This window comes from Salvelinus fontinalis, chromosome 30 (genome assembly GCF_029448725.1).
Source record: "Salvelinus fontinalis isolate EN_2023a chromosome 30, ASM2944872v1, whole genome shotgun sequence".
NCBI lineage: Eukaryota > Metazoa > Chordata > Actinopteri > Salmoniformes > Salmonidae > Salvelinus > Salvelinus fontinalis.
The window spans coordinates 7018994-7043606 of record NC_074694.1 but is presented as its reverse complement, the minus strand read 5'-3'; the positions used below and the strand labels follow the sequence as shown (position 1 = coordinate 7043606).

At 51.3% G+C, this 24613-nt stretch overlaps 1 protein-coding gene across 2 annotated transcripts in view; it reads left to right on the top strand.

Moving 5' to 3' along the window:
- The window catches only part of LOC129828582 (kelch domain-containing protein 3-like), a 158646-nt gene that overhangs the window by 106499 nt on the left and 27534 nt on the right, over positions 1–24613 (top strand). For both annotated transcript variants that reach the window (XM_055889633.1, XM_055889632.1), the window contains exons 6-8: positions 10094–10307; positions 16057–16143; positions 24458–24566. In XM_055889633.1, the coding sequence (XP_055745608.1) occupies positions 10094–10307; positions 16057–16143; positions 24458–24566 (410 nt within the window). The remainder of the gene's footprint in view (positions 1–10093; positions 10308–16056; positions 16144–24457; positions 24567–24613) is intronic.

The following is a 24613-nucleotide window of genomic DNA, read 5'->3' as shown; positions in this document are numbered from 1 at the left end:
GTTTTCACCCTGACCCTACCCTGTAGTGATTTAGTTTTCACCCTACCCTGTAGTGATTTAGTTTTCACCCTCACCCTACCCTGTAGTGATTTAATTTTCACTCTACCCTGTAGTGATTTAGTTTTCACCCTGACCCTACCCTGTAGTGATTTAGTTTTCACCCTGACCCTACCCTGTAGTGATTTAGTTTTCACCCTGACCCTACCCTGTAGTGATTTAGTTTTCACCCTGACTCTACCCTGTAGTGGTTTAGTTTTCACCCTGACCCTACCCTGTAGTGGTTTAGTTTTCACCCTACCCTGTAGTGGTTTAGTTTTCACCCTACCCTGTAGTGATTTAGTTTTCACCCTACCCTGTAGTGATTTAGTTTTCACCCTACCCTGTAGTGATTTAGTTTTCACCCTACCCTGTAGTGATTTAGTTTTCACCCTGACTCTACCCTGTAGTGATTTAGTTTTCACCCTGACCCTACCCTGTAGTGATTTAGTTTTCACCTTGACCCTACCCTGTAGTGATTTAGTTTTCACGCTGACCCTACCCTGTAGTGATTTAGTTTTCACCCTACCCTGTAGTGATTTAGTTTTCACCCTGACCCTACCCTGTAGTGGTTTAGTTTTCACCCTGACTCTACCCTGTAGTGATTTAGTTTTCACCCTACCCTGTAGTGATTTAGTTTTCACCCTGACCCTACCCTGTAGTGATTTAGTTTTCACCCTGACCCTGTTGTGGTTTAGTTTTCACCCTTACCCTACCCTGTAGTGATTTAGTTTTCACCCTGACTCTACCCTGTAGTGATTTAGTTTTCACCCTACCCTGTAGTGATTTAGTTTTCACCCTACCCTGTAGTGGTTTAGTTTTCACCCTACCCTGTAGTGATTTAGTTTTCACCCTGACCCTACCCTGTAGTGATTTAGTTTTCACCCTACCCTGCCCTGTAGTGATTTAGTTTTCACCCTACCCTGTAGTGGTTTAGTTTTCACCCTACCCTGTAGTGGTTTAGTTTTCACCCTGACCCTACCCTGTAGTGATTTAGTTTTCACCCTGACTCTACCCTGTAGTGATTTAGTTTTCACCCTGACCCTACCCTGTAGTGATTTAGTTTTCACCCTACCCTGTAGTGGTTTAGTTTTCACCCTACCCTGTAGTGGTTTAGTTTTCACCCTACCCTGTAGTGATTTAGTTTTCACCCTGACTACCCTGTAGTGATTTAGTTTTCACCCTGACTCTACCCTGTAGTGATTTAGTTTTCACCCTGACTCTACCCTGTAGTGATTTAGTTTTCACCCTACCCTGTAGTGATTTAGTTTTCACCCTGACTCTACCCTGTAGTGGTTTAGTTTTCACCCTACTCTGTAGTGATTTAGTTTTCACCCTGACTCTACCCTGTAGTGATTTAGTTTTCACCCTGACCCTACCCTGTAGTGATTTAGTTTTCACCCTACCCTGTAGTGGTTTAGTTTTCACCCTACCCTGTAGTGGTTTAGTTTTCACCCTACCCTGTAGTGGTTTAGTTTTCACCCTACCCTGTAGTGATTTAGTTTTCACCCTGACTCTACCCTGTAGTGATTTAGTTTTCACCCTGACTCTACCCTGTAGTGATTTAGTTTTCACCCTGACCCTACCCTGTAGTGGTTTAGTTTTCACCCTACCCTGTAGTGATTTAGTTTTTGCCCTACCCTGTAGTGATTTAGTTTTCACCCTACCCTGTAGTGATTTAGTTTTCACCCTACCCTGTAGTGATTTAGTTTTCACCCTACCCTGTAGTGTTTTAGTTTTCACCCTGACCCTACCCTGTAGTGATTTAGTTTTCACCCTGACCCTACCCTGTAGTGATTTAGTTTTCACCCTGACCCTACCCTGTAGTGTTTTAGTTTTCACCCTGACTCTACCCTGTAGTGGTTTAGTTTTCACCCTGACCCTACCCTGTAGTGGTTTAGTTTTCACCCTACCCTGTAGTGGTTTAGTTTTCACCCTACCCTGTAGTGGTTTAGTTTTCACCCTACCCTGTAGTGATTTAGTTTTCACCCTACCCTGTAGTGATTTAGTTTTCACCCTACCCTGTAGTGATTTAGTTTTCACCCTGACTCTACCCTGTAGTGATTTAGTTTTCACCCTGACCCTACCCTGTAGTGATTTAGTTTTCACCTTGACCCTACCCTGTAGTGATTTAGTTTTCACGCTGACCCTACCCTGTAGTGATTTAGTTTTCACCCTACCCTGTAGTGATTTAGTTTTCACCCTGACCCTACCCTGTAGTGGTTTAGTTTTCACCCTGACTCTACCCTGTAGTGGTTTAGTTTTCACTCTACCCTGTAGTGATTTAGTTTTCACCCTGACCCTACCCTGTAGTGATTTAGTTTTCACCCTGACCCTGTTGTGGTTTAGTTTTCACCCTGACCCTACCCTGTAGTGATTTAATTTTCACCCTGACTCTACCCTGTAGTGATTTAGTTTTCACCCTACCCTGTAGTGATTTAGTTTTCACCCTACCCTGTAGTGGTTTAGTTTTCACCCTACCCTGTAGTGATTTAGTTTTCACCCTACCCTGTAGTGATTTAGTTTTCACCCTGACCCTACCCTGTAGTGATTTAGTTTTCACCCTCACCCTACCCTGTAGTGGTTTAGTTTTCACCCTACCCTGTAGTGATTTAGTTTTTGCCCTACCCTGTAGTGATTTAGTTTTCCCCCTACCCTGTAGTGGTTTAGTTTTCACCCTACCCTGTAGTGATTTAGTTTTCACCCTGACCCTACCCTGTAGTGATTTAGTTTTCACCCTACCCTGTAGTGATTTAGTTTTCACTCTACCCTGTAGTGATTTAGTTTTCACCCTGACCCTACCCTGTAGTGATTTAGTTTTCACCCTGACCCTGTTGTGGTTTAGTTTTCACCCTGACCCTACCCTGTAGTGATTTAGTTTTCACCCTACCCTGTAGTGATTTAGTTTTCACCCTACCCTGTAGTGATTTAGTTTTCACTCTACCCTGTAGTGATTTAGTTTTCACCCTGACCCTACCCTGTAGTGATTTAGTTTTCACCCTGACCCTACCCTGTAGTGGTTTAGTTTTCACCCTACCCTGTAGTGATTTAGTTTTCACCCTACCCTGTAGTGGTTTAGTTTTCACCCTGACCCTACCCTGTAGTGTTTTAGTTTTCACCCTACCCTGTAGTGTTTTAGTTTTCACCCTGACTCTACCCTGTAGTGATTTAGTTTTCACCCTACCCTGTAGTGATTTAGTTTTCACCCTGACTCTACCCTGTAGTGATTTAGTTTTCACCCTGACCCTACCCTGTAGTGATTTAGTTTTCACCCTGACCCTACCCTGTAGTGATTTAGTTTTCACCCTGACCCTACCCTGTAGTGATTTAGTTTTCACCCTGACCCTACCCTGTAGTGATTTAGTTTTCACCCTGACCCTACCCTGTAGTGATTTAGTTTTCACCCTGACCCTGTAGTGGTTTAGTTTTCACCCTGACCCTACCCTGTAGTGGTTTAGTTTTCACCCTCACCCTACCCTGTAGTGATTTAGTTTTCACCCTGACCCTGTAGTGGTTTAGTTTTCACCCTACCCTGTAGTGGTTTAGTTTTCACCCTGACCCTACCCTGTAGTGGTTTAGTTTTCACCCTGACCCTACCCTGTAGTGCAGGGGTGTCAAACTCATTCCACGGAGGGCCTTGTGTCTGCAGGTTTTTGGTTTTTCCTTTCAATAAAGCCCTAGACAACCAGGTGTGGGGAGTTCCTAACTAATTAGTGATGTTAATTCATCAATCAAGTACAAGGGAGGAACGAAAACCCGCAGACACTCGGCCCTCCGTGGAATGAGTTTGACACCTGTGCTGTAGTGGTTTAGTTTTCACCCTGACCCTACCCTGTAGTGGTTTAGTTTTCACCCTAACCCTACCCTGTAGTGGTTTAGTTTTCACCCTACCCTGTAGTGGTTTAGTTTTCACCCTGACCCTACCCTGTAGTGGTTTAGTTTTCACCCTGACCCTACCCTGTAGTGGTTTAGTTTTCACCCTACCCTGTAGTGGTTTAGTTTTCACCCTACCCTGTAGTGATTTAGTTTTCACCCTACCCTGTAGTGATTTAGTTTTCACCCTGACTCTACCCTGTAGTGATTTAGTTTTCACCCTACCCTGTAGTGATTTAGTTTTCACCCTACCCTGTAGTGGTTTAGTTTTCACCCTACCCTGTAGTGATTTAGTTTTCACCCTACCCTGTAGTGGTTTAGTTTTCACCCTACCCTGTAGTGCTTTAGTTTTCACCCTACCCTGTAGTGATTTAGTTTTCACCCTACCCTGTAGTGGTTTAGTTTTCACCATGACCCTACCCTGTAGTGATTTAGTTTTCACCCTGACTCTACCCTGTAGTGATTTAGTTTTCACCCTGACCCTACCATGTAGTGATTTAGTTTTCACCCTACCCTGTAGTGATTTAGTTTTCACCCTACCCTGTAGTGATTTAGTTTTCACCCTGACCCTACCCTGTAGTGGTTTAGTTTTCACCCTGACCCTACCCTGTAGTGATTTAGTTTTCACCCTGACTCTACCCTGTAGTGATTTAGTTTTCACCCTGACTCTACCCTGTAGTGATTTAGTTTTCACCCTACCCTGTAGTGATTTAGTTTTCACCCTACCCTGTAGTGGTTTAGTTTTCACCCTACCCTGTAGTGATTTAGTTTTCACCCTACCCTGTAGTGATTTAGTTTTCACCCTGACCCTACCCTGTAGTGTTTTAGTTTTCACCCTGACTCTACCCTGTAGTGATTTAGTTTTCACCCTGACCCTACCCTATAGTGGTTTAGTTTTCACCCTGACCCTACCCTGTAGTGATTTAGTTTTCACCCTGACCCTACCCTGTAGTGGTTTAGTTTTCACCCTGACCCTGTAGTGGTTTAGTTTTCACCCTGACCCTACCCTGTAGTGATTTAGTTTTCACCCTACCCTGTAGTGATTTAGTTTTCACCCTGACCCTACCCTGTAGTGATTTAGTTTTCACCCTGACTCTACCCTGTAGTGGTTTAGTTTTCACCCTACCCTGTAGTGATTTAGTTTTCACCCTGACCCTACCCTGTAGTGATTTAGTTTTCACCCTGACCCTACCCTGTAGTGGTTTAGTTTTCACCCTACCCTGTAGTGATTTAGTTTTCACCCTACCCTGTAGTGATTTAGTTTTCACCCTGACTCTACCCTGTAGTGATTTAGTTTTCACCCTGACCCTACCCTGTAGTGATTTAGTTTTCACCCTGACCCTGTAGTGATTTAGTTTTCACCCTGACCCTACCCTGTAGTGATTTAGTTTTCACCCTGACCCTACCCTGTAGTGATTTAGTTTTCACCCTGACCCTACCCTGTAGTGTTTTAGTTTTCACCCTGACCCTACCCTGTAGTGGTTTAGTTTTCACCCTGACCCTACCATGTAGTGATTTAGTTTTCACCCTACCCTGTAGTGATTTAGTTTTCACCCTGACCCTACCCTGTAGTGATTTAGTTTTCACCCTGACCCTACCCTGTAGTGTTTTAGTTTTCACCCTGACCCTACCCTGTAGTGATTTAGTTTTCACCCTGACCCTACCCTATAGTGATTTAGTTTTCACCCTACCCTGTAGTGATTTAGTTTTCACCCTGACCCTACCCTGTAGTGTTTTAGTTTTCACCCTGACCCTACCCTGTAGTGGTTTAGTTTTCACCCTACCCTGTAGTGATTTAGTTTTCACCCTGACCCTACCCTGTAGTGTTTTAGTTTTCACCCTGACCCTACCCTGTAGTGGTTTAGTTTTCACCCTACCCTGTAGTGATTTAGTTTTCACCCTGACCCTACCCTGCCTAACCTGCCTAAATGACTACCGACCCGTAGCACTCAAGTCTGTAGCCATGAAGTGCTTTGAAAGGCTGGTCATGGCTCACATCGACACCATTTTCCCGGACACCCTAAACCTTCTCCAATTTGCATACCGCTCCAACAGATCCACAGATGATGCAATCTCTATCTCACTCCACAATGCCCTTTCCCACCTGGACAAAAGGAACACCTATGTGAGAATGCTGTTCATTGACTACAGCTCAGCGTTCAACACCATAGTGCCCTGAAATCTCATCACTAAGCTAAGGATCCTGGGACTAAACACCTCCCTCTGCAACTAGATCCTAGACTTCCTGACAGACTGCCCCCAGGTGGTAAGAGTAGGCAACAACACATCTGCCATGCTGACCCTTAACACTGGGGCCCCTCGGGTGCGTGCTCAGTCCCCCCCTGTACTCCCTGTTCACACACGACTGCCTATTGGGAGGAGATTAGAGACCTGACAACGATGAGACAGCCTATAAGGAGGAGGTCAGAGACCTGACCGTATCGTGACAGGATAACAACCTCTCCCTCAACGTGATCAAGACAAAGGAGATGATCGTGGACTACAGGAACAGGAGGGCCGACCGGGCCCCCATTCACATCGACGGGGCTGAAGTGGAGCGGGTCGAGAGTTTCATGTTCCTTGGTGACCACATCACCAACAAACTATCATGGTCTAACCACTCCAAGACAGTCATGAAGAGGGCACGACAACACATTTCCCCCCTCAGGAGACTGAACAGATTTGGCATGGGTCCCCAGATCCTCAAAAAGGTTCTACAGCTGCACCATCGAGAGCATCCTGACCGGTTGCATCACCGCCTGGAATGGCAACTGCTCAGCATCCGACAGTAAGGCGTTAGACGGTAGTGTGTATGGTCAATTGAATCCCTGGGGCCAAGCTTACTGCCAACCAGGACCTATATACTAGGCGTTGTCAGAGTAAGGCCCCAAAAATTGTCAAAGATTCCAGTCACCGAAGTCATAGACTGTTCTCTCTGCTACCGCACGGCAAGCGGTACCGGAGCGCCAAGTCTAGGACCAAAAGGCTCCTTAACAGCTTCTTACCCCCAAGCCATAAGACGGCTGAACAATTCATCATCAAATGGCCACCCGGACTAAGTGAATTATTGATGCCCAGAGCTGGAAACACATCAGATGGCTTCTACAACATGTGAACAAAGATGGCATCGATAGACCTAACAACTAGAAATGGGCAGATGTTGTAGTAAGTGGTGTCAGGTATGGTCACGGGACTAGATGCCCCTAAACCTCTCCAAAGTTTCATATGTTTGTAAATTAGAAAGTTCCAGTGCTATTACATATCTGCAATCCCTAAATTCTATTTGTTCAGTATAAAAACACAATTTCTACCATACCAGGGTAAATTCGTGTCCTTTCAGCCTCTCCAAAGTGTCCGAATGTGGTAATGGCACTGTTGTTGCCCACTGGATGTGGGGGGACATGCATTGGATATCCAAGTGTTCTCATCAGATTTTATAGTCACTTGGTGGACATGTTGCTATTAATCCATACATCATCAGATGACAATAGGCTAGATTTGTCCCCAGGGTACTCCTGCCACTATCATCACCAACCCTCTCCCCCTCTCCCATATCCTCTCCCCAGGGTACTCCTGCCACTATCATCACCAACCCTCTCCCCCTCTCCCATATCCTCTCCCCAGGGTACTCCTGCCACTATCATCACCAACCCTCTCCCCCTCTCCCATATCCTCTCCCCCTCCCCAGGGTACTCCTGCCACTATCATCACCAACCCTCTCCCCCTCTCCCATATCCTCTCCCCCTCCCCAGGGTACTCCTGCCACTATCATCACCAACCCTCTCCCCCTCTCCCATATCCTCTCCCCCTCCCCAGGGTACTCCTGCCACTATCATCACCAACCCTCTCCCCCTCTCCCATATCCTCTCCCCAGGGTACTCCTGCCACTATCATCACCAACCCTCTCCCCCTCTCCCATATCCTCTCCCCAGGGTACTCCTGCCACTATCATCACCAACCCTCTCCCCCTCTCCCATATCCTCTCCCCCTCCCCAGGGTACTCCTGCCACTATCATCACCAACCCTCTCCCCCTCTCCCATATCCTCTCCCCCTCCCCAGGGTACTCCTGCCACTATCATCACCAACCCTCTCCCCCTCTCCCATATCCTCTCCCCAGGGTACTCCTGCCACTATCATCACCAACCCTCTCCCCCTCTCCCATATCCTCTCCCCCTCCCCAGGGTACTCCTGCCACCATCATCACCAACCCTCTCCCCCTCTCCCAACCCTCTCCCCCTCCCCAGGGTACTCCTGCCACCATCATCACCAACCCTCTCCCCCTCTCCCATATCCTCTCCCCAGGGTACTCCTGCCACCATCATCACCAACCCTCTCCCCCTCTCCCAACTCCTCTCCCCAGGGTACTCCTGCCACTATCATCACCAACCCTCTCCCCCTCTCCCATATCCTCTCCCCAGGGTACTCCTGCCACTATCATCACCAAACCTCTCCCCCTCTCCCATATCCTCTCCCCAGGGTACTCCTGCCACTATCATCACCAACCCTCTCCCCCTCTCCCATATCCTCTCCCCAGGGTACTCCTGCCACTATCATCACCAACCCTCTCCCCCTCTCCCATATCCTCTCCCCAGGGTACTCCTGCCACTATCATCACCAACCCTCTCCCCCTCTCCCATATCCTCTCCCCCTCCCCAGGGTACTCCTGCCACCATCATCACCAACCCTCTCCCCCTCTCCCAACCCTCTCCCCCTCCCCAGGGTACTCCTGCCACCATCATCACCAACCCTCTCCCATCTCCTCTCCCCAGGGTACTCCTGCCACTATCATCACCAACCCTCTCCCATCTCCTCTCCCCCTCTCCCCTCTCCCATCTCCCCCTCTCCCAACTCCTCTCCCCAGGGTACTCCTGCCACTATCATCACCAACCCTCTCCCATCTCCTCTCCCCCTCTCCCCTCTCCCATCTCCCCCTCTCCCAACTCCTCTCCTCAGGGTACTCCTGCCACCATCATCACCAACCCTCTCCCCCTCTCCCAACCCTCTCCCCCTCTCCCATCTCCTCTCCCCCTCTCCCAACCCTCTCCCCCTCTCCCAACTCCTCTCCCCAGGGTACTGCTGACACCATCATCACCAACCCTCTCCCCCTCTCCCAACCCTCTCCCCCTCTCCCATCTCCTCTCCCCCTCTCCCAACCCTCTCCCCCTCTCCCAACTCCTCTCCCCAGGGTACTGCTGCCACCATCATCACCAACCCTCTCCCCCTCTCCCAACTCCTCTCCCATCTCCTCTCCCCCTCTCCCAACCCTCTCCCCCTCTCCCAACTCCTCTCCCCAGGGTACTCCTGCCACCATCATCACCAACCCTCTCCCCCTCTCCCAACCCTCTCCCCCTCTCCCATCTCCTCTCCCCCTCTCCCAACCCTCTCCCCCTCTCCCAACTCCTCTCCCCAGGGTACTGCTGACACCATCATCACCAACCCTCTCCCCCTCTCCCAACCCTCTCCCCCTCTCCCATCTCCTCTCCCCCTCTCCCAACCCTCTCCCCCTCTCCCAACTCCTCTCCCCAGGGTACTGCTGCCACCATCATCACCAACCCTCTCCCCCTCTCCCAACTCCTCTCCCATCTCCTCTCCCCCTCTCCCAACCCTCTCCCCCTCTCCCAACTCCTCTCCCATCTCCTCTCCCCCTCTCCCAACCCTCTCCCCCTCTCCCAACCCTCTCCCCCTCTCCAAACCCTCTCCCAACTCCTCTCCCCAGGGTACTGCTGCCACCATCATCACCAACCCTCTCCCCCTCTCCCAACTCCTCTCCCCAGGGTACTGCTGCCACCATCATCACCAACCCTCTCCCCCTCTCCAAACCCTCTCCCAACTCCTCTCCCCAGGGTACTGCTGCCACCATCATCACCAACCCTCTCCCCCTCTCCAAACCCTCTCCCAACTCCTCTCCCCAGGGTACTCCTGCCACCTTCTCCTCTCCGCTTTCCGCTCTCCTCTCCATCTCTCCTCTCCCCTCTTCTCTCTCTCTCCTCGTTAGGCTCATTGGAGGGACTTCCACTTGGCCACCATTATCACCACTAAGTCTCTCTCCTCCCCTCTCCTCTTCTCTCTGTTCTCTCAGGGTACTCCATGACCACTAAATCTCTCCTCTCTCCTTTCCTGTCTTCTCTCAGGGTACTCCATGACCACTAAATCTCTCCTCTCTCCTTTCCTGTCTTCTCTCAGGGTACTCCAGCTCGTTGGAGGGACTTCCACTCTGCCACCATCGTTGGCACTAAGATGTTTGTGTTTGGAGGCAGAGCAGATCGCTTCGGTCCGTTCCACTCTAATAATGAGATCTACTGCAACAAGATAAAGGTGTTTGATACAGAGACCAACAGCTGGCTGAACACTGCTACTACCCAGCTCCTACCAGAGGGACGACGTAGCCACTCAGCCTGTAAGAGATACACACACACAAACACTCGTTGCGTTTCTCAACCCTTTATCTTGTCATGTGTTTTAATGTCAGTGTTGAATAAAAGGCTCATGGCAATGCATTCATTACAGGAAAACTGTCTGAATTCAAATGTTCCATCTTTCTTTTCTGTAATTATGTTCTGTTGACTACAGTTCTCTCCTGTGTGACATTTCATTCTCCCTATCACATTGGGGGTGAGGGACCCTCTGCTCCTGTATGGGTGTCTATAGGGCCCCTCTGCCCCTGTTGGGGTGTCTATAGGGCCCCACTGCTCCTGTTGGGGTGTCTATAGGGCCCCTCTGCTCCTGTTAGGTTGTCTATAGGGCCCCTCTGTTCCTGTTAGGTTGTCTATAGGGCCCCACTGCTCCTGTTGGGGTGTCTTTAGGGCCCCTCTGCTCCTGTTGGGGTGTCTTTAGGGCCCCACTGCTCCTGTTGGGGTGTCTCTAGGGCCCCTCTGTTCCTGTTGGGGTGTCTCTAGGGCCCCTCTGTTCCTGTTGGGGTGTCTATAGGGCCCCTCTTCCTGTTGGGGTGTCTATAGGGCCCCTCTTCCTGTTGGGGTGTCTCTAGGGCCCCACTGCTCCTGTTAGGGTGTGTTTAGGGCCCCACTGTTCCTGTTAGGGTGTCTCTAGGGCCCCACTGTTCCTGTTGGGGTGTCTATAGGGCCCCACTGCTCCTGTTGGGGTGTCTATAGGGCCCCACTGTTCCTGTTGGGGTGTCTATAGGGCCCCACTGTTCCTGTTGGGGTGTCTATAGGGCCCCTCTGCTCCTGTTGGGGTGTCTATAGGGCCCCTCTGCTCCTGTTGGGGTGTCTTTAGGGCCCCACTGCTCCTGTTAGGGTGTCTATAGGGCCCCACTGCTCCTGTTAGGGTGTGTTTGTGTCTATAGGGCCCCTCTGCTCCTGATTGGGTGTCTATAGGGCCCCACTGCTCCTGTTGGGGTGTCTTTAGGGCCCCACTGCTCCTGTTAGGGTGTCTATAGGGCCCCACTGCTCCTGTTAGGGTGTGTTTGTGTCTATAGGGCCCCTCTGCTCCTGATTGGGTGTCTATAGGGCCCCACTGCTCCTGTTGGGGTGTCTATAGGGCCCCACTGCTCCTGTTAGGGTGTCTATAGGGCCCCTCTGCTCCTGTTAGGGTGTCTATAGGGCCCCACTGCTCCTGTTGGGGTGTCTATAGGGCCCCACTGCTCCTGTTGGGGTGTCTATAGGGCCCCACTGCTCCACTGTTCCTGTTGGGGTGTCTATAGGGCCCCTCTGCTCCTGTTGGGGTGTCTATAGGGCCCCACTGCTCCTGTTGGGGTGTCTATAGGGCCCCTCTGTTCCTGTTGGGGTGTCTATAGGGCCCCTCTGCCTGTAAGAGATACACACACACAAACACTCGTTGCGTTTCTCAACCCTTTATCTTGTCATGTGTTTTAATGTCAGTGTTGAATAAAAGGCTCATGGCAATGCATTCATTACAGGAAAACTGTCTGAATTCAAATGTTCCATCTTTCTTTTCTGTAATTATGTTCTGTTGACTACAGTTCTCTCCTGTGTGACATTTCATTCTCCCTATCACATTGGGGGTGAGGGACCCTCTGCTCCTGTATGGGTGTCTATAGGGCCCCTCTGCCCCTGTTGGGGTGTCTATAGGGCCCCACTGCTCCTGTTGGGGTGTCTATAGGGCCCCTCTGCTCCTGTTAGGTTGTCTATAGGGCCCCTCTGTTCCTGTTAGGTTGTCTATAGGGCCCCACTGCTCCTGTTGGGGTGTCTTTAGGGCCCCTCTGCTCCTGTTGGGGTGTCTTTAGGGCCCCACTGCTCCTGTTGGGGTGTCTCTAGGGCCCCTCTGTTCCTGTTGGGGTGTCTCTAGGGCCCCTCTGTTCCTGTTGGGGTGTCTATAGGGCCCCTCTTCCTGTTGGGGTGTCTATAGGGCCCCTCTTCCTGTTGGGGTGTCTCTAGGGCCCCACTGCTCCTGTTAGGGTGTGTTTAGGGCCCCACTGTTCCTGTTAGGGTGTCTCTAGGGCCCCACTGTTCCTGTTGGGGTGTCTATAGGGCCCCACTGCTCCTGTTGGGGTGTCTATAGGGCCCCACTGTTCCTGTTGGGGTGTCTATAGGGCCCCACTGTTCCTGTTGGGGTGTCTATAGGGCCCCTCTGCTCCTGTTGGGGTGTCTATAGGGCCCCTCTGCTCCTGTTGGGGTGTCTTTAGGGCCCCACTGCTCCTGTTAGGGTGTCTATAGGGCCCCACTGCTCCTGTTAGGGTGTGTTTGTGTCTATAGGGCCCCTCTGCTCCTGATTGGGTGTCTATAGGGCCCCACTGCTCCTGTTGGGGTGTCTATAGGGCCCCACTGCTCCTGTTAGGGTGTCTATAGGGCCCCTCTGCTCCTGTTAGGGTGTCTATAGGGCCCCACTGCTCCTGTTGGGGTGTCTATAGGGCCCCACTGCTCCTGTTGGGGTGTCTATAGGGCCCCACTGCTCCACTGTTCCTGTTGGGGTGTCTATAGGGCCCCTCTGCTCCTGTTGGGGTGTCTATAGGGCCCCACTGCTCCTGTTGGGGTGTCTATAGGGCCCCTCTGTTCCTGTTGGGGTGTCTATAGGGCCCCTCTGCCTGTAAGAGATACACACACACAAACACTCGTTGCGTTTCTCAACCCTTTATCTTGTCATGTGTTTTAATGTCAGTGTTGAATAAAAGGCTCATGGCAATGCATTCATTACAGGAAAACTGTCTGAATTCAAATGTTCCATCTTTCTTTTCTGTAATTATGTTCTGTTGACTGCAGTTCTCTCCTGTGTGACCTTTCAGTCTCCCTGTCACATTGGGGGTGAGGGACCCTCTGCTCCTGTTGGGGTGTCTATAGGGCCCCTCTGCTCCTGTTGGGGTGTCTATAGGGCCCCACTGCTCCTGTTGGGGTGTCTATAGGGCCCCTCTGCTCCTGTTAGGTTGTCTATAGGGCCCCTCTGTTCCTGTTAGGTTGTCTATAGGGCCCCACTGCTCCTGTTGGGGTGTCTTTAGGGCCCCTCTGCTCCTGTTGGGGTGTCTTTAGGGCCCCACTGCTCCTGTTGGGGTGTCTCTAGGGCCCCTCTGTTCCTGTTGGGGTGTCTCTAGGGCCCCTCTGTTCCTGTTGGGGTGTCTATAGGGCCCCTCTTCCTGTTGGGGTGTCTATAGGGCCCCTCTTCCTGTTGGGGTGTCTCTAGGGCCCCACTGCTCCTGTTAGGGTGTGTTTAGGGCCCCACTGTTCCTGTTAGGGTGTCTCTAGGGCCCCACTGTTCCTGTTGGGGTGTCTATAGGGCCCCACTGCTCCTGTTGGGGTGTCTATAGGGCCCCACTGTTCCTGTTGGGGTGTCTATAGGGCCCCACTGTTCCTGTTGGGGTGTCTATAGGGCCCCTCTGCTCCTGTTGGGGTGTCTATAGGGCCCCTCTGCTCCTGTTGGGGTGTCTTTAGGGCCCCACTGCTCCTGTTAGGGTGTCTATAGGGCCCCACTGCTCCTGTTAGGGTGTGTTTGTGTCTATAGGGCCCCTCTGCTCCTGATTGGGTGTCTATAGGGCCCCACTGCTCCTGTTGGGGTGTCTATAGGGCCCCACTGCTCCTGTTAGGGTGTCTATAGGGCCCCTCTGCTCCTGTTAGGGTGTCTATAGGGCCCCACTGCTCCTGTTAGGGTGTCTATAGGGCCCCACTGCTCCTGTTGGGGTGTCTTTAGGGCCCCTCTGCTCCTGTTGGGGTGTCTTTAGGGCCCCACTGCTCCTGTTGGGGTGTCTCTAGGGCCCCTCTGTTCCTGTTGGGGTGTCTCTAGGGCCCCTCTGTTCCTGTTGGGGTGTCTATAGGGCCCCTCTTCCTGTTGGGGTGTCTATAGGGCCCCTCTTCCTGTTGGGGTGTCTCTAGGGCCCCACTGCTCCTGTTAGGGTGTGTTTAGGGCCCCACTGTTCCTGTTAGGGTGTCTCTAGGGCCCCACTGTTCCTGTTGGGGTGTCTATAGGGCCCCACTGCTCCTGTTGGGGTGTCTATAGGGCCCCACTGTTCCTGTTGGGGTGTCTATAGGGCCCCACTGTTCCTGTTGGGGTGTCTATAGGGCCCCACTGTTCCTGTTGGGGTGTCTATAGGGCCCCTCTGCTCCTGTTGGGGTGTCTATAGGGCCCCTCTGCTCCTGTTGGGGTGTCTTTAGGGCCCCACTGCTCCTGTTAGGGTGTCTATAGGGCCCCACTGCTCCTGTTAGGGTGTGTTTGTGTCTATAGGGCCCCTCTGCTCCTGATTGGGTGTCTATAGGGCCCCACTGCTCCTGTTGGGGTGTCTATAGGGCCCCACTGCTCCTGTTAGGGTGTCTATAGGGCCCCTCTGCTCCTGTTAGGGTGTCTATAGGGCCCCACTGCTCCTGTTGGGGTGTCTATAGGGCCCCACTGCTCCTGTTGGGGTGTCTATAGGGCCCCACTGCTCCACTGTTCCTGTTGGGGTGTCTATAGGGCCCCTCTGCTCCTGTTGGGGTGTCTATAGGGCCCCACTGCTCCTGTTGGGGTGTCTATAGGGCCCCTCTGTTCCTGTTGGGGTGTCTATAGGGCCCCTCTGCTCCTATTGGGGTGTCTATAGGGCCCCTCTGCTCCTATTGGGGTGTCTATAGGGCCCCTCTGCTCCTGTTGGGGTGTCTATAGGGCCCCACTGCTCCTATTGGGGTGTCTATAGGGCCCCTCTGCTCCTGTTGGGGTGTCTATAGGGCCCCTCTGTTCCTGTTAGGGTGTGTTTGTGTCTATAGGGCCCCACTGCTCCTGTTAGGGTGTGTTTGTGTCTATAGGGCCCCTCTGCTCCTGTTAGGGTGTCTATAGGGCCCCACTGCTCCTGTTAGGGTGTGTTTGTATCTATAGGGACCCTCTGCTCCTGTTGGGGTGTCTATAGGGCCCCTCTGTTCCTGTTGGGGTGTCTATAGGGCCCCTCTGTTCCTGTTGGGGTGTCTATAGGGCCCCTCTGTTCCTGTTGGGGTGTCTTTAGGACCCCTCTTCCTGTTGGGGTGTCTATAGGGACCCTCTGCTCCTGTTGGGGTGTCTATAGGGCCCCTCTGCTCCTGTTGGGGTGTCTATAGGGCCCCACTGCTCCTCTGTTCCTGTTGGGGTGTCTTTAGGGCCCCTCTTCCTGTTGGGTGTCTATAGGGACCCTCTGCTCCTGTTAGGGTGTCTATAGGGCCCCTCTGCTCCTGTTGGGGTGTCTATAGGGCCCCACTGCTCCTGTTGGGGTGTCTGTAGGGCCCCACTGCTCCTGTTGGGGTGTCTATAGGGCCCCACTGCTCCTGTTGGGGTGTCTGTAGGGCCCCACTGCTCCTTTTGGGGTGTCTATAGGGCCCCACTGCTCCTCTGTTCCTGTTGGGGTGTCTATTGGGCCCCACTGCTCCTCTGTTCCTGTTGGGGTGTCTATTGGGCCCCACTGCTCCTCTGTTCCTGTTGGGGTGTCGATTGGGCCCCACTGCTCCTCTGCTCCTGTTGGGGTGTCTATAGGGCCCCTCTGCTCCTGTTGGGGTGTCTATAGGGCCCCTCTGCTCCTGTTGGGGTGTCTATAGGGCCCCACTGCTCCTCTGTTCCTGTTGGGGTGTCTATTGGGCCCCACTGCTCCTCTGTTCCTGTTGGGGTGTCTATTGGGCCCCACTGCTCCTGTTATGGTGTCTTTATGTGCTTCTTCCTTTGTTACTCACCATTTGATATATTATTTTTCTAAAACAAAAAGCCAGATCTCCTAAATGGTCATGTTCTATTCATTTTCCTTTCTCCTCCAGTTTCCTACAACGGGGAGCTGTATATTTTCGGGGGCTACAACGCTCGTCTGGACCGACACTTCAACGACCTCTGGAGGTTCAACCCAGGTGATCAAAAAATATAAAATGATATATACATCCATTTTAAAGTGTTGGGTTAGTAGGACAGGCAGGGAACTAGTGTTGGGTTAGTAGGACAGGCAGGGAACTAGTGTTGGGTTAGTAGGACAGGCAGGGAACTAGTGTTGGGTTGGTAGGACAGGCAGGGAACTAGTGGTGGGTTAGAAGGACAGGCAGGGAACTAGTGTTGGGTTGGTAGGACAGGTAGGGAACTAGTGTTGGGTTGGTAGGACAGGCAGGGCACTAGTTGTGGGTTAGTAGGACAGGCAGGGAACTAGTGGTGGGTTAGTAGGACAGGCAGGGAACTAGTGGTGGGTTGGTAGGACAGGTAGGGAACTAGTGTTGGGTTGGTAGGACAGGCAGGGAACTAGTGTTGGGTTAGTAGGACAGGCAGGGAACTAGTGTTGGGTTAGTAGGACAGGCACGGAGCTAGTGGTGTGTTAGTAGGACAGGCAGGGAACTAGTGTTGGGTTAGTAGGACAGGCAGGGAACTAGTGTTGGGTTGGTAGGACAGGCAGGGAACTAGTGGTGGGTTGGTAGGACAGGCAGGGAACTGGTGTTGGGTTGGTAGGACAGGCAGGGAGCTGGTGTTGGGTTAGTAGGACAGGCAGGGAACTGGTGTTGGGTTGGTAGGACAGGCAGGGAGCTGGTGTTGGGTTAGTAGGACAGGCAGGGAACTAGTGTTGGGTTGGTAGGACAGGCAGGGAACTAGTGGTGGGTTAGTAGGACAGGCAGGGAACTAGTGTTGGGTTGGTAGGACAGGTAGGGAACTAGTGTTTGGTTGGTAGGACAGGCAGGGAACTAGTTGTGGGTTAGTAGGACAGGCAGGGAACTAGTGGTGGGTTGGTAGGACAGGTAGGGAACTAGTGTTGGGTTGGTAGGACAGGCAGGGAACTAGTGGTGGGTTGGTAGGACAGGCAGGGAGCTGGTGTTGGGTTGGTATGACAGGCAGGGAACTAGTGTTGGGTTGGTAGGACAGGCAGGGAGCTGGTGTTGGGTTGGTAGGACAGGCAGGGAACTAGTGGTGGGTTGGTAGGACAGGCAGGGAACTAGTGTTGGGTTGGTAGGACAGGCAGGGAGCTGGTGTTGGGTTGGTAGGACAGGCAGGGAACTGGTGTTGGGTTAGTAGGACAGGCAGGGAGCTGGTGTTGGGTTAGTAGGACAGGCAGGGAACTAGTGGTGGGTTAGTAGGACAGGCAGGGAACTAGTGTTGGGTTGGTAGGACAGGCAGGGAACTAGTGTTGGGTTAGTAGGACAGGCAGGGAACTGGTGTTGGGTTGGTAGGACAGGCAGGGAACTAGTGGTGGGTTGGTAGGACAGGCAGGGAACTAGTGGTGGGTTGGTAGGACAGGCAGGGAACTAGTGTTGGGTTGGTAGGACAGGCAGGGAGCTGGTGTTGGGTTAGTAGGACAGGCAGGGAGCTGGTGTTGGGTTGGTAGGACAGGCAGGGAGGGAGCTGGTGTTGGGTTGGTATGACAGGCAGGGAGCTGGTGTTGGGTTGGTAGGACAGGCAGGGAGGGAGCTGGTGTTGGGTTTGTATGACAGGCAGGGAGCTGGTGTTGGGTTGGTAGGACAGGCAGGGAGGGAGCTGGTGTTGGGTTGGTAGGACAGGCAGGGATGGAGCTGGTGTTGGGTTGGTATGACAGGCAGGGAGCTGGTGTTGGGTTGGTAGGACAGGCAGGGAGGGAGCTGGTGTTGGGTTGGTATGACAGGCAGGGAGCTGGTGTTGGGTTAGTAGGACAGGCAGGGAGGGAGCTGGTGTTGGGTTGGTATGACAGGCAGGGAGCTGGTGTTGGGTTGGTAGGAGAGGCAGGGAACTAGTGGTGGGTTGGTAGGACAGGCAGGGAACTAGTGGTGGGTTGGTAGGACAGGCAGGGAACTAGTGTTGGGTTGGTAGGACAGGCAGGGAACTAGTGTTGGGTTAGTAGGACAGGCAGGCAGGGAGCTGGTGTTGGGTTGGTATGACAGGCAGGGAGCTGGTGTTGGGTTGGTAGGACAGGCAGGGAGCTGGTGTTGGGGGGTGACGTTCAGGGAACTAGTGTTGGGTTAGTAGGACAGGCAGGGAACTAGTGTTGGGTTAGTAGGACAGGCAGGGAGCTGGTGTTGGGTTAGTAGGACATGCAGGGAGCTGGTGTTGTGTTAGTAGGACAGGCAGGGAACTAGTGTTGGGTTAGTAGGACAGGCAGGGAGCTAGTGTTGGGTTAGTAGGACAGGCAGGGAACTAGTGTTGGGTTAGTAGGACAGGCAGGGAGCTGGTGTTGGGTTAGTAGGACAGGCACGGAGCTGGTGTTGGGTTAGTAGGACAGGCAGGGAGCTGGTGTTGGGTTAGTAGGACAGGCACGGAGCTGGTGTTGGGTTAGTAGGACAGGCAGGGAGCTGGTGTTGGGTTAGTAGGACAGGCAGGGAGCTGGTGTTGGGTTAGTAGGACAGGCAGGGAGCTGGTGTTGGGTTAGTAGGACAGGCAGGGAGCTAGTGTTGGGTTAGTAGGACAGGCAGGGAGCTGGTGTTGGGTTGGTAGGACAGGCAGGGAACTAGTGTTGGGTTAGTAGGACAGGCAGGGAGCTGGTGTTGGGCTAGTAGGACAGGCAGGGAACTAGTGTTGGGTTAGTAGGACAGGCAGGGAACTAGTGGTGGGTTGGTAGGACAGGCAGGGAGCTAGTGTTGGGTTAGTAGGACAGGCAGGGAGCTGGTGTTGGGTTAGTAGGACAGGCAGGGAACTAGTGTTGGGTTAGTAGGACAGGCAGGGAACTAGTGTTGGGTTGGTAGGACAGGCAGGGAACTAGTGTTGGGTTAGTAGTACAGGCGGGGAACTAGTGTTGGGTTGGTAGGACAGGCAGGGAACTAGTGTTGGGTTGGTAGGACAGGCAGGGAACTAGTGTTGGGTTAGTAGGACAGGCAGGGAGCTGGTGTTGGGTTAGTAGGACAGGCAGGGAACTAGTGTTGGGTTAGTAGGACAGGCAGGGAACTAGTGTTGGGTTGGTAGGACAGGCAGGCAGGGAACTAGTGTTGGGTTGGTAGGACAGGCAGGCAGGGAACTAGTGTTGGGTTAGTAGGACAGGCAGGGAACTAGTGTTGGGTTGGTAGGACAGGCAGGCAGGGAACTAGTGTTGGGTTGGTAGGACAGGCAGGCAGGGAACTAGTGTTGGGTTAGTAGGACAGGCAGGGAACTAGTGTTGGGTTAGTAGGACAGGCAGGGAGCTGGTGTTGGGTTAGTAGGACAGGCAGGGAACTAGTGTTGGGTTAGTAGGACAGGCAGGGAGCTGGTGTTGGGTTAGTAGGACAGGCAGGGAACTAGTGTTGGGTTAGTAGGACAGGCAGGGAACTAGTGTTGGGTTGGTAGGACAGGCAGGGAGCTGGTGTTGGGTTAGTAGGACAGGCAGGGAACTAGTGTTGGGTTGGTAGGACAGGCACGGAGCTGGTGTTGGGTTAGTAGGACAGGCAGGGAGCTGGTGTTGGGTTAGTAGGACAGGCACGGAGCTGGTGTTGGGTTAGTAGGACAGGCAGGGAGCTGGTGTTGGGTTAGTAGGACAGGCACGGAGCTGGTGTTGGGTTAGTAGGACAGGCAGGGAACTAGTGTTGGGTTGGTAGGACAGGCAGGGAACTAGTGTTGGGTTAGTAGGACAGGCAGGGAACTAGTGTTGGGTTGGTAGGACAGGCAGGGAACTAGTGTTGGGTTAGTAGGACAGGCGGGGAACTAGTGTTGGGTTGGTAGGACAGGCAGGGAACTAGTGTTGGGTTGGTAGGACAGGCAGGGAACTAGTGTTGGGTTAGTAGGACAGGCAGGGAGCTGGTGTTGGGTTTTGTAGGACAGGCAGGGAGCTAGTGTTGGGTTAGTAGGACAGGCAGGGAACTAGTGTTGGGTTGGTAGGACAGGCAGGCAGGGAACTAGTGTTGGGTTGGTAGGACAGGCAGGCAGGGAACTAGTGTTGGGTTAGTAGGACAGGCAGGGAACTAGTGTTGGGTTGGTAGGACAGGCAGGCAGGGAACTAGTGTTGGGTTGGTAGGACAGGCAGGCAGGGAACTAGTGTTGGGTTAGTAGGACAGGCAGGGAACTAGTGTTGGGTTAGTAGGACAGGCAGGGAGCTGGTGTTGGGTTGGTCAATCTTCCGCACGGCAAGCGGCACCTGAAGACCAAGTCTGGAACCGACAGGACCATGAAACGCTGATCCCCTCACGCCAAATAGTTAGTCCGGGTAGCTATTGGTCAACTATTTCACTAATAGCTACCCGAACTATCTGCATTGATGCTTTTTGCACTAACTCTTTTGACTCATCACATACACTGCTATTACTGTTTATTATCTACCTTATTTCCTAGTCACTTTATTCTTACCTATATGTACACATTGTATTTCCTCGTTCCCCTGCACATCGACTTGGTACTAGTACCCTGTATCCTATTTACCGTTACTCATTGTGTATTTATCTCTGCATTATTGGGAATGGCCTGTAAGAGAGCAATTCACTGTTAGTCTACACCTGTTGTTTATGAAGCATGTGACAGGATTGGATTTGACTGTCACTAAGCCATCTGCTGTTCTAAATCTGTCCACTAGATGGCAGTATAACCTGTTCCATCCATATTCCATTGTCTGTCTATCTATGTAATGCACTACATGGCCTGAACACCATGTTGTCGTAGTGATTGCATAGCTAGCCAGTCTAAGTGGGTGTCCATGGTGCTGATTGAACACATCGACATTCATCAGTCACTCTCCCGGCAGCCACACAGATCTTCAAAGTTCTGTGTTATTAATAAACTCATGTTGTCCTCCTGGCTGTTCTGTCGCTCTGTTTTTCTCTCCCTGACTCTGTCTCTCTTTCACTCTCTAACCTTCTCCCTCTCTTTCACTCTCTAACCTTCTCTTTCACTCTCTAACCTTCTCTTTCACTCTCTAACCTTCTCTTTCACTCTCTAACCTTCTCTTTCACTCTCTAACCTTCTCTTTCACTCTAACCTTCTCCTTCTCTTTCACTCTAACCTTCTCCCTCTCTTTCACTCTCTAACCTTCTCCCTCTCTTCACTCTCTAACCTTCTCCCTCTCTTCACTCTCTAACCTTCTCCCTCTCTTCACTCTCTAACCTTCTCCCTCTCTTTCACTCTCTAACCTTCTCCCTCTCTTCACTCTCTAACCTTCTCCCTCTCTTCACTCTCTAACCTTCTCCCTCTCTTTCACTCTCTAACCTTCTCCCTCTCTTCACTCTCTAACCTTCTCCCTCTCTTTCACTCTCTAACCTTCTCCCTCTCTTCACTCTCTAACCTTCTCCCTCTCTTCACTCTCTAACCTTCTCCCTCTCTTCACTCTCTAACCTTCTCCCTCTCTTTCACTCTCTAACCTTCTCCCTCTCTTTCACTCTCTAACCTTCTCCCTCTCTTCACTCTCTAACCTTCTCCCTCTCTTTCACTCTCTAACCTTCTCCCTCTCTTTCACTCTCTAACCTTCTCCCTCTCTTTCACTCTCTAACCTTCTCCCTCTCTTTCACTCTAACCTTCTCCCTCTCTTTCACTCTCTAACCTTCTCCCTCTCTTTCACTCTCTAACCTTCTCCCTCTCTTCACTCTAACCTTCTCTTTCACTCTAACCTTCTCCCTCTCTTTCACTCTCTAACCTTTTCACTCTCTAACCTTCTCCCTCTCTTTCACTCTCTAACCTTCTCCCTCTCTTTCACTCTCTAACCTTCTCCCTCTCTTTCACTCTCTAACCTTCTCCCTCTCTTTCACTCTCTAACCTTCTCCCTCTCTTTCACTCTCTAACCTTCTCCCTCTCTTTCACTCTCTAACCTTCTCCCTCTCTTCACTCTCTAACCTTCTCCCTCTCTTTCACTCTCTAACCTTCTCCCTCTCTTTCACTCTCTAACCTTCTCCCTCTCTTTCACTCTCTAACCTTCTCCCTCTCTTTCACTCTCTAACCTTCTCCCTCTCTTTCACTCTAACCTTCTCCCTCTCTTTCACTCTCTAACCTTCTCCCTCTCTTTCACTCTCTAACCTTCTCCCTCTCTTCACTCTCTAACCTTCTCCCTCTCTTTCACTCTCTAACCTTCTCCCTCTCTTTCACTCTCTAACCTTCTCCCTCTCTTCACTCTCTAACCTTCTCTTTCACTCTAACCTTCTCCCTCTCTTTCACTCTCTAACCTTCTCCCTCTCTTCACTCTCTAACCTTCTCCCTCTCTTTCACTCTCTAACCTTCTCCCTCTCTTTCACTCTCTAACCTTCTCCCTCTCTTTCACTCTCTAACCTTCTCCCTCTCTTTCACTCTCTAACCTTCTCCCTCTCTTCACTCTCTAACCTTCTCTTTCACTCTAACCTTCTCCCTCTCTTTCACTCTCTAACCTTCTCCCTCTCTTCACTCTCTAACCTTCTCCCTCTCTTTCACTCTCTAACCTTCTCCCTCTCTTTCACTCTCTAACCTTCTCCCTCTCTTTCACTCTCTAACCTTCTCCCTCTCTTCACTCTCTAACCTTCTCCCTCTCTTCACTCTCTAACCTTCTCCCTCTCTTTCACTCTCTAACCTTCTCCCTCTCTTCACTCTCTAACCTTCTCCCTCTCTTTCACTCTCTAACCTTCTCCCTCTCTTCACTCTCTAACCTTCTCCCTCTCTTCACTCTCTAACCTTCTCCCTCTCTTTCACTCTCTAACCTTCTCCCTCTCTTTCACTCTCTAACCTTCTCCCTCTCTTCACTCTCTAACCTTCTCCCTCTCTTTCACTCTCTAACCTTCTCTTTCACTCTCTAACCTTCTCCCTCTCTTTCACTCTCTAACTTTCTCCCTCTCTTTCACTCTAACCTTCTCCCTCTCTTTCACTCTCTAACCTTCTCCCTCTCTTTCACTCTCTAACCTTCTCCCTCTCTTCACTCTCTAACCTTCTCCCTCTCTTTCACTCTCTAACCTTCTCCCTCTCTTTCACTCTCTAACCTTCTCCCTCTCTTCACTCTCTAACCTTCTCTTTCACTCTAACCTTCTCCCTCTCTTTCACTCTCTAACCTTCTCCCTCTCTTCACTCTCTAACCTTCTCCCTCTCTTTCACTCTCTAACCTTCTCCCTCTCTTTCACTCTCTAACCTTCTCCCTCTCTTTCACTCTCTAACCTTCTCCCTCTCTTCACTCTCTAACCTTCTCCCTCTCTTTCACTCTCTAACCTTCTCCCTCTCTTTCACTCTCTAACCTTCTCCCTCTCTTTCACTCTCTAACCTTCTCCCTCTCTTTCACTCTCTAACCTTCTCCCTCTCTTCACTCTCTAACCTTCTCTTTCACTCTAACCTTCTCCCTCTCTTTCACTCTCTAACCTTCTCCCTCTCTTCACTCTCTAACCTTCTCCCTCTCTTTCACTCTCTAACCTTCTCCCTCTCTTTCACTCTCTAACCTTCTCCCTCTCTTCACTCTCTAACCTTCTCCCTCTCTTCACTCTCTAACCTTCTCCCTCTCTTTCACTCTCTAACCTTCTCCCTCTCTTTCACTCTCTAACCTTCTCCCTCTCTTTCACTCTCTAACCTTCTCCCTCTCTTCACTCTCTAACCTTCTCCCTCTCTTTCACTCTCTAACCTTCTCCCTCTCTTTCACTCTCTAACCTTCTCCCTCTCTTCACTCTCTAACCTTCTCTTTCACTCTAACCTTCTCCCTCTCTTTCACTCTCTAACCTTCTCCCTCTTTTCACTCTCTAACCTTCTCCCTCTCTTCACTCTCTAACCTTCTCCCTCTCTTTCACTCTCTAACCTTCTCCCTGTCTCTCTCTCTCCCTGTCTCTCTCTCTCTCCGCCTCTCTCTCCCTGTCTCTCTCTCTCCCTCCCACTCTATCTCTCCATCTCTCTTCCTCTCCATGTCTCTGTCTTTCTCTCTGACCTTCTCTTTCTGTCTCTCCCTGTCTCTCTGTCAATTCAATTTCAATTTAAGGGTCTTTATTGGCATGGGAAACACATGTTTACATTGCCAAAACAAGTGTCTCTCTGTCTCTCTCTCCATCTCTTTCTCATATATATATATATATATAACTACCTGATGTTGTCTACAGCCATATAGGGATACAACACCTTTGGCCCTGACCTTATCCAGAGCAGCATTGTAGGTCTTTATACATCTACATAGAATCTAGCTGTAGATGGTTTATTCAGACCCACCTCCCACTGAAATGGCATGGTGTAGTGGATATACAATGTTTTACTATATATTCATGTCTACAAGGGATTGTGTATGTTTGTCTGTGTTTAAATGTAGTTGTTTGTGTGTGTGTGTGTGTGTGTGTGTGTGTGTGTGTGTGTGTGTGTGTGTGTGTGTGTGTGTGTGTGTGTGTGCGTGAACACGTCCTCCAGAGACGTTTTCGTGGAAGAAGGTAGAGCCGCAGGGTAAAGGGCCGTGCCCCAGGAGAAGACAGTGCTGTTGCATGGTGGGAGATCGGATCATCCTGTTTGGAGGAACCAGGTAAGATGGTGTAGTGTTGAGTACACATCATAGTAGTGTTTACAGTA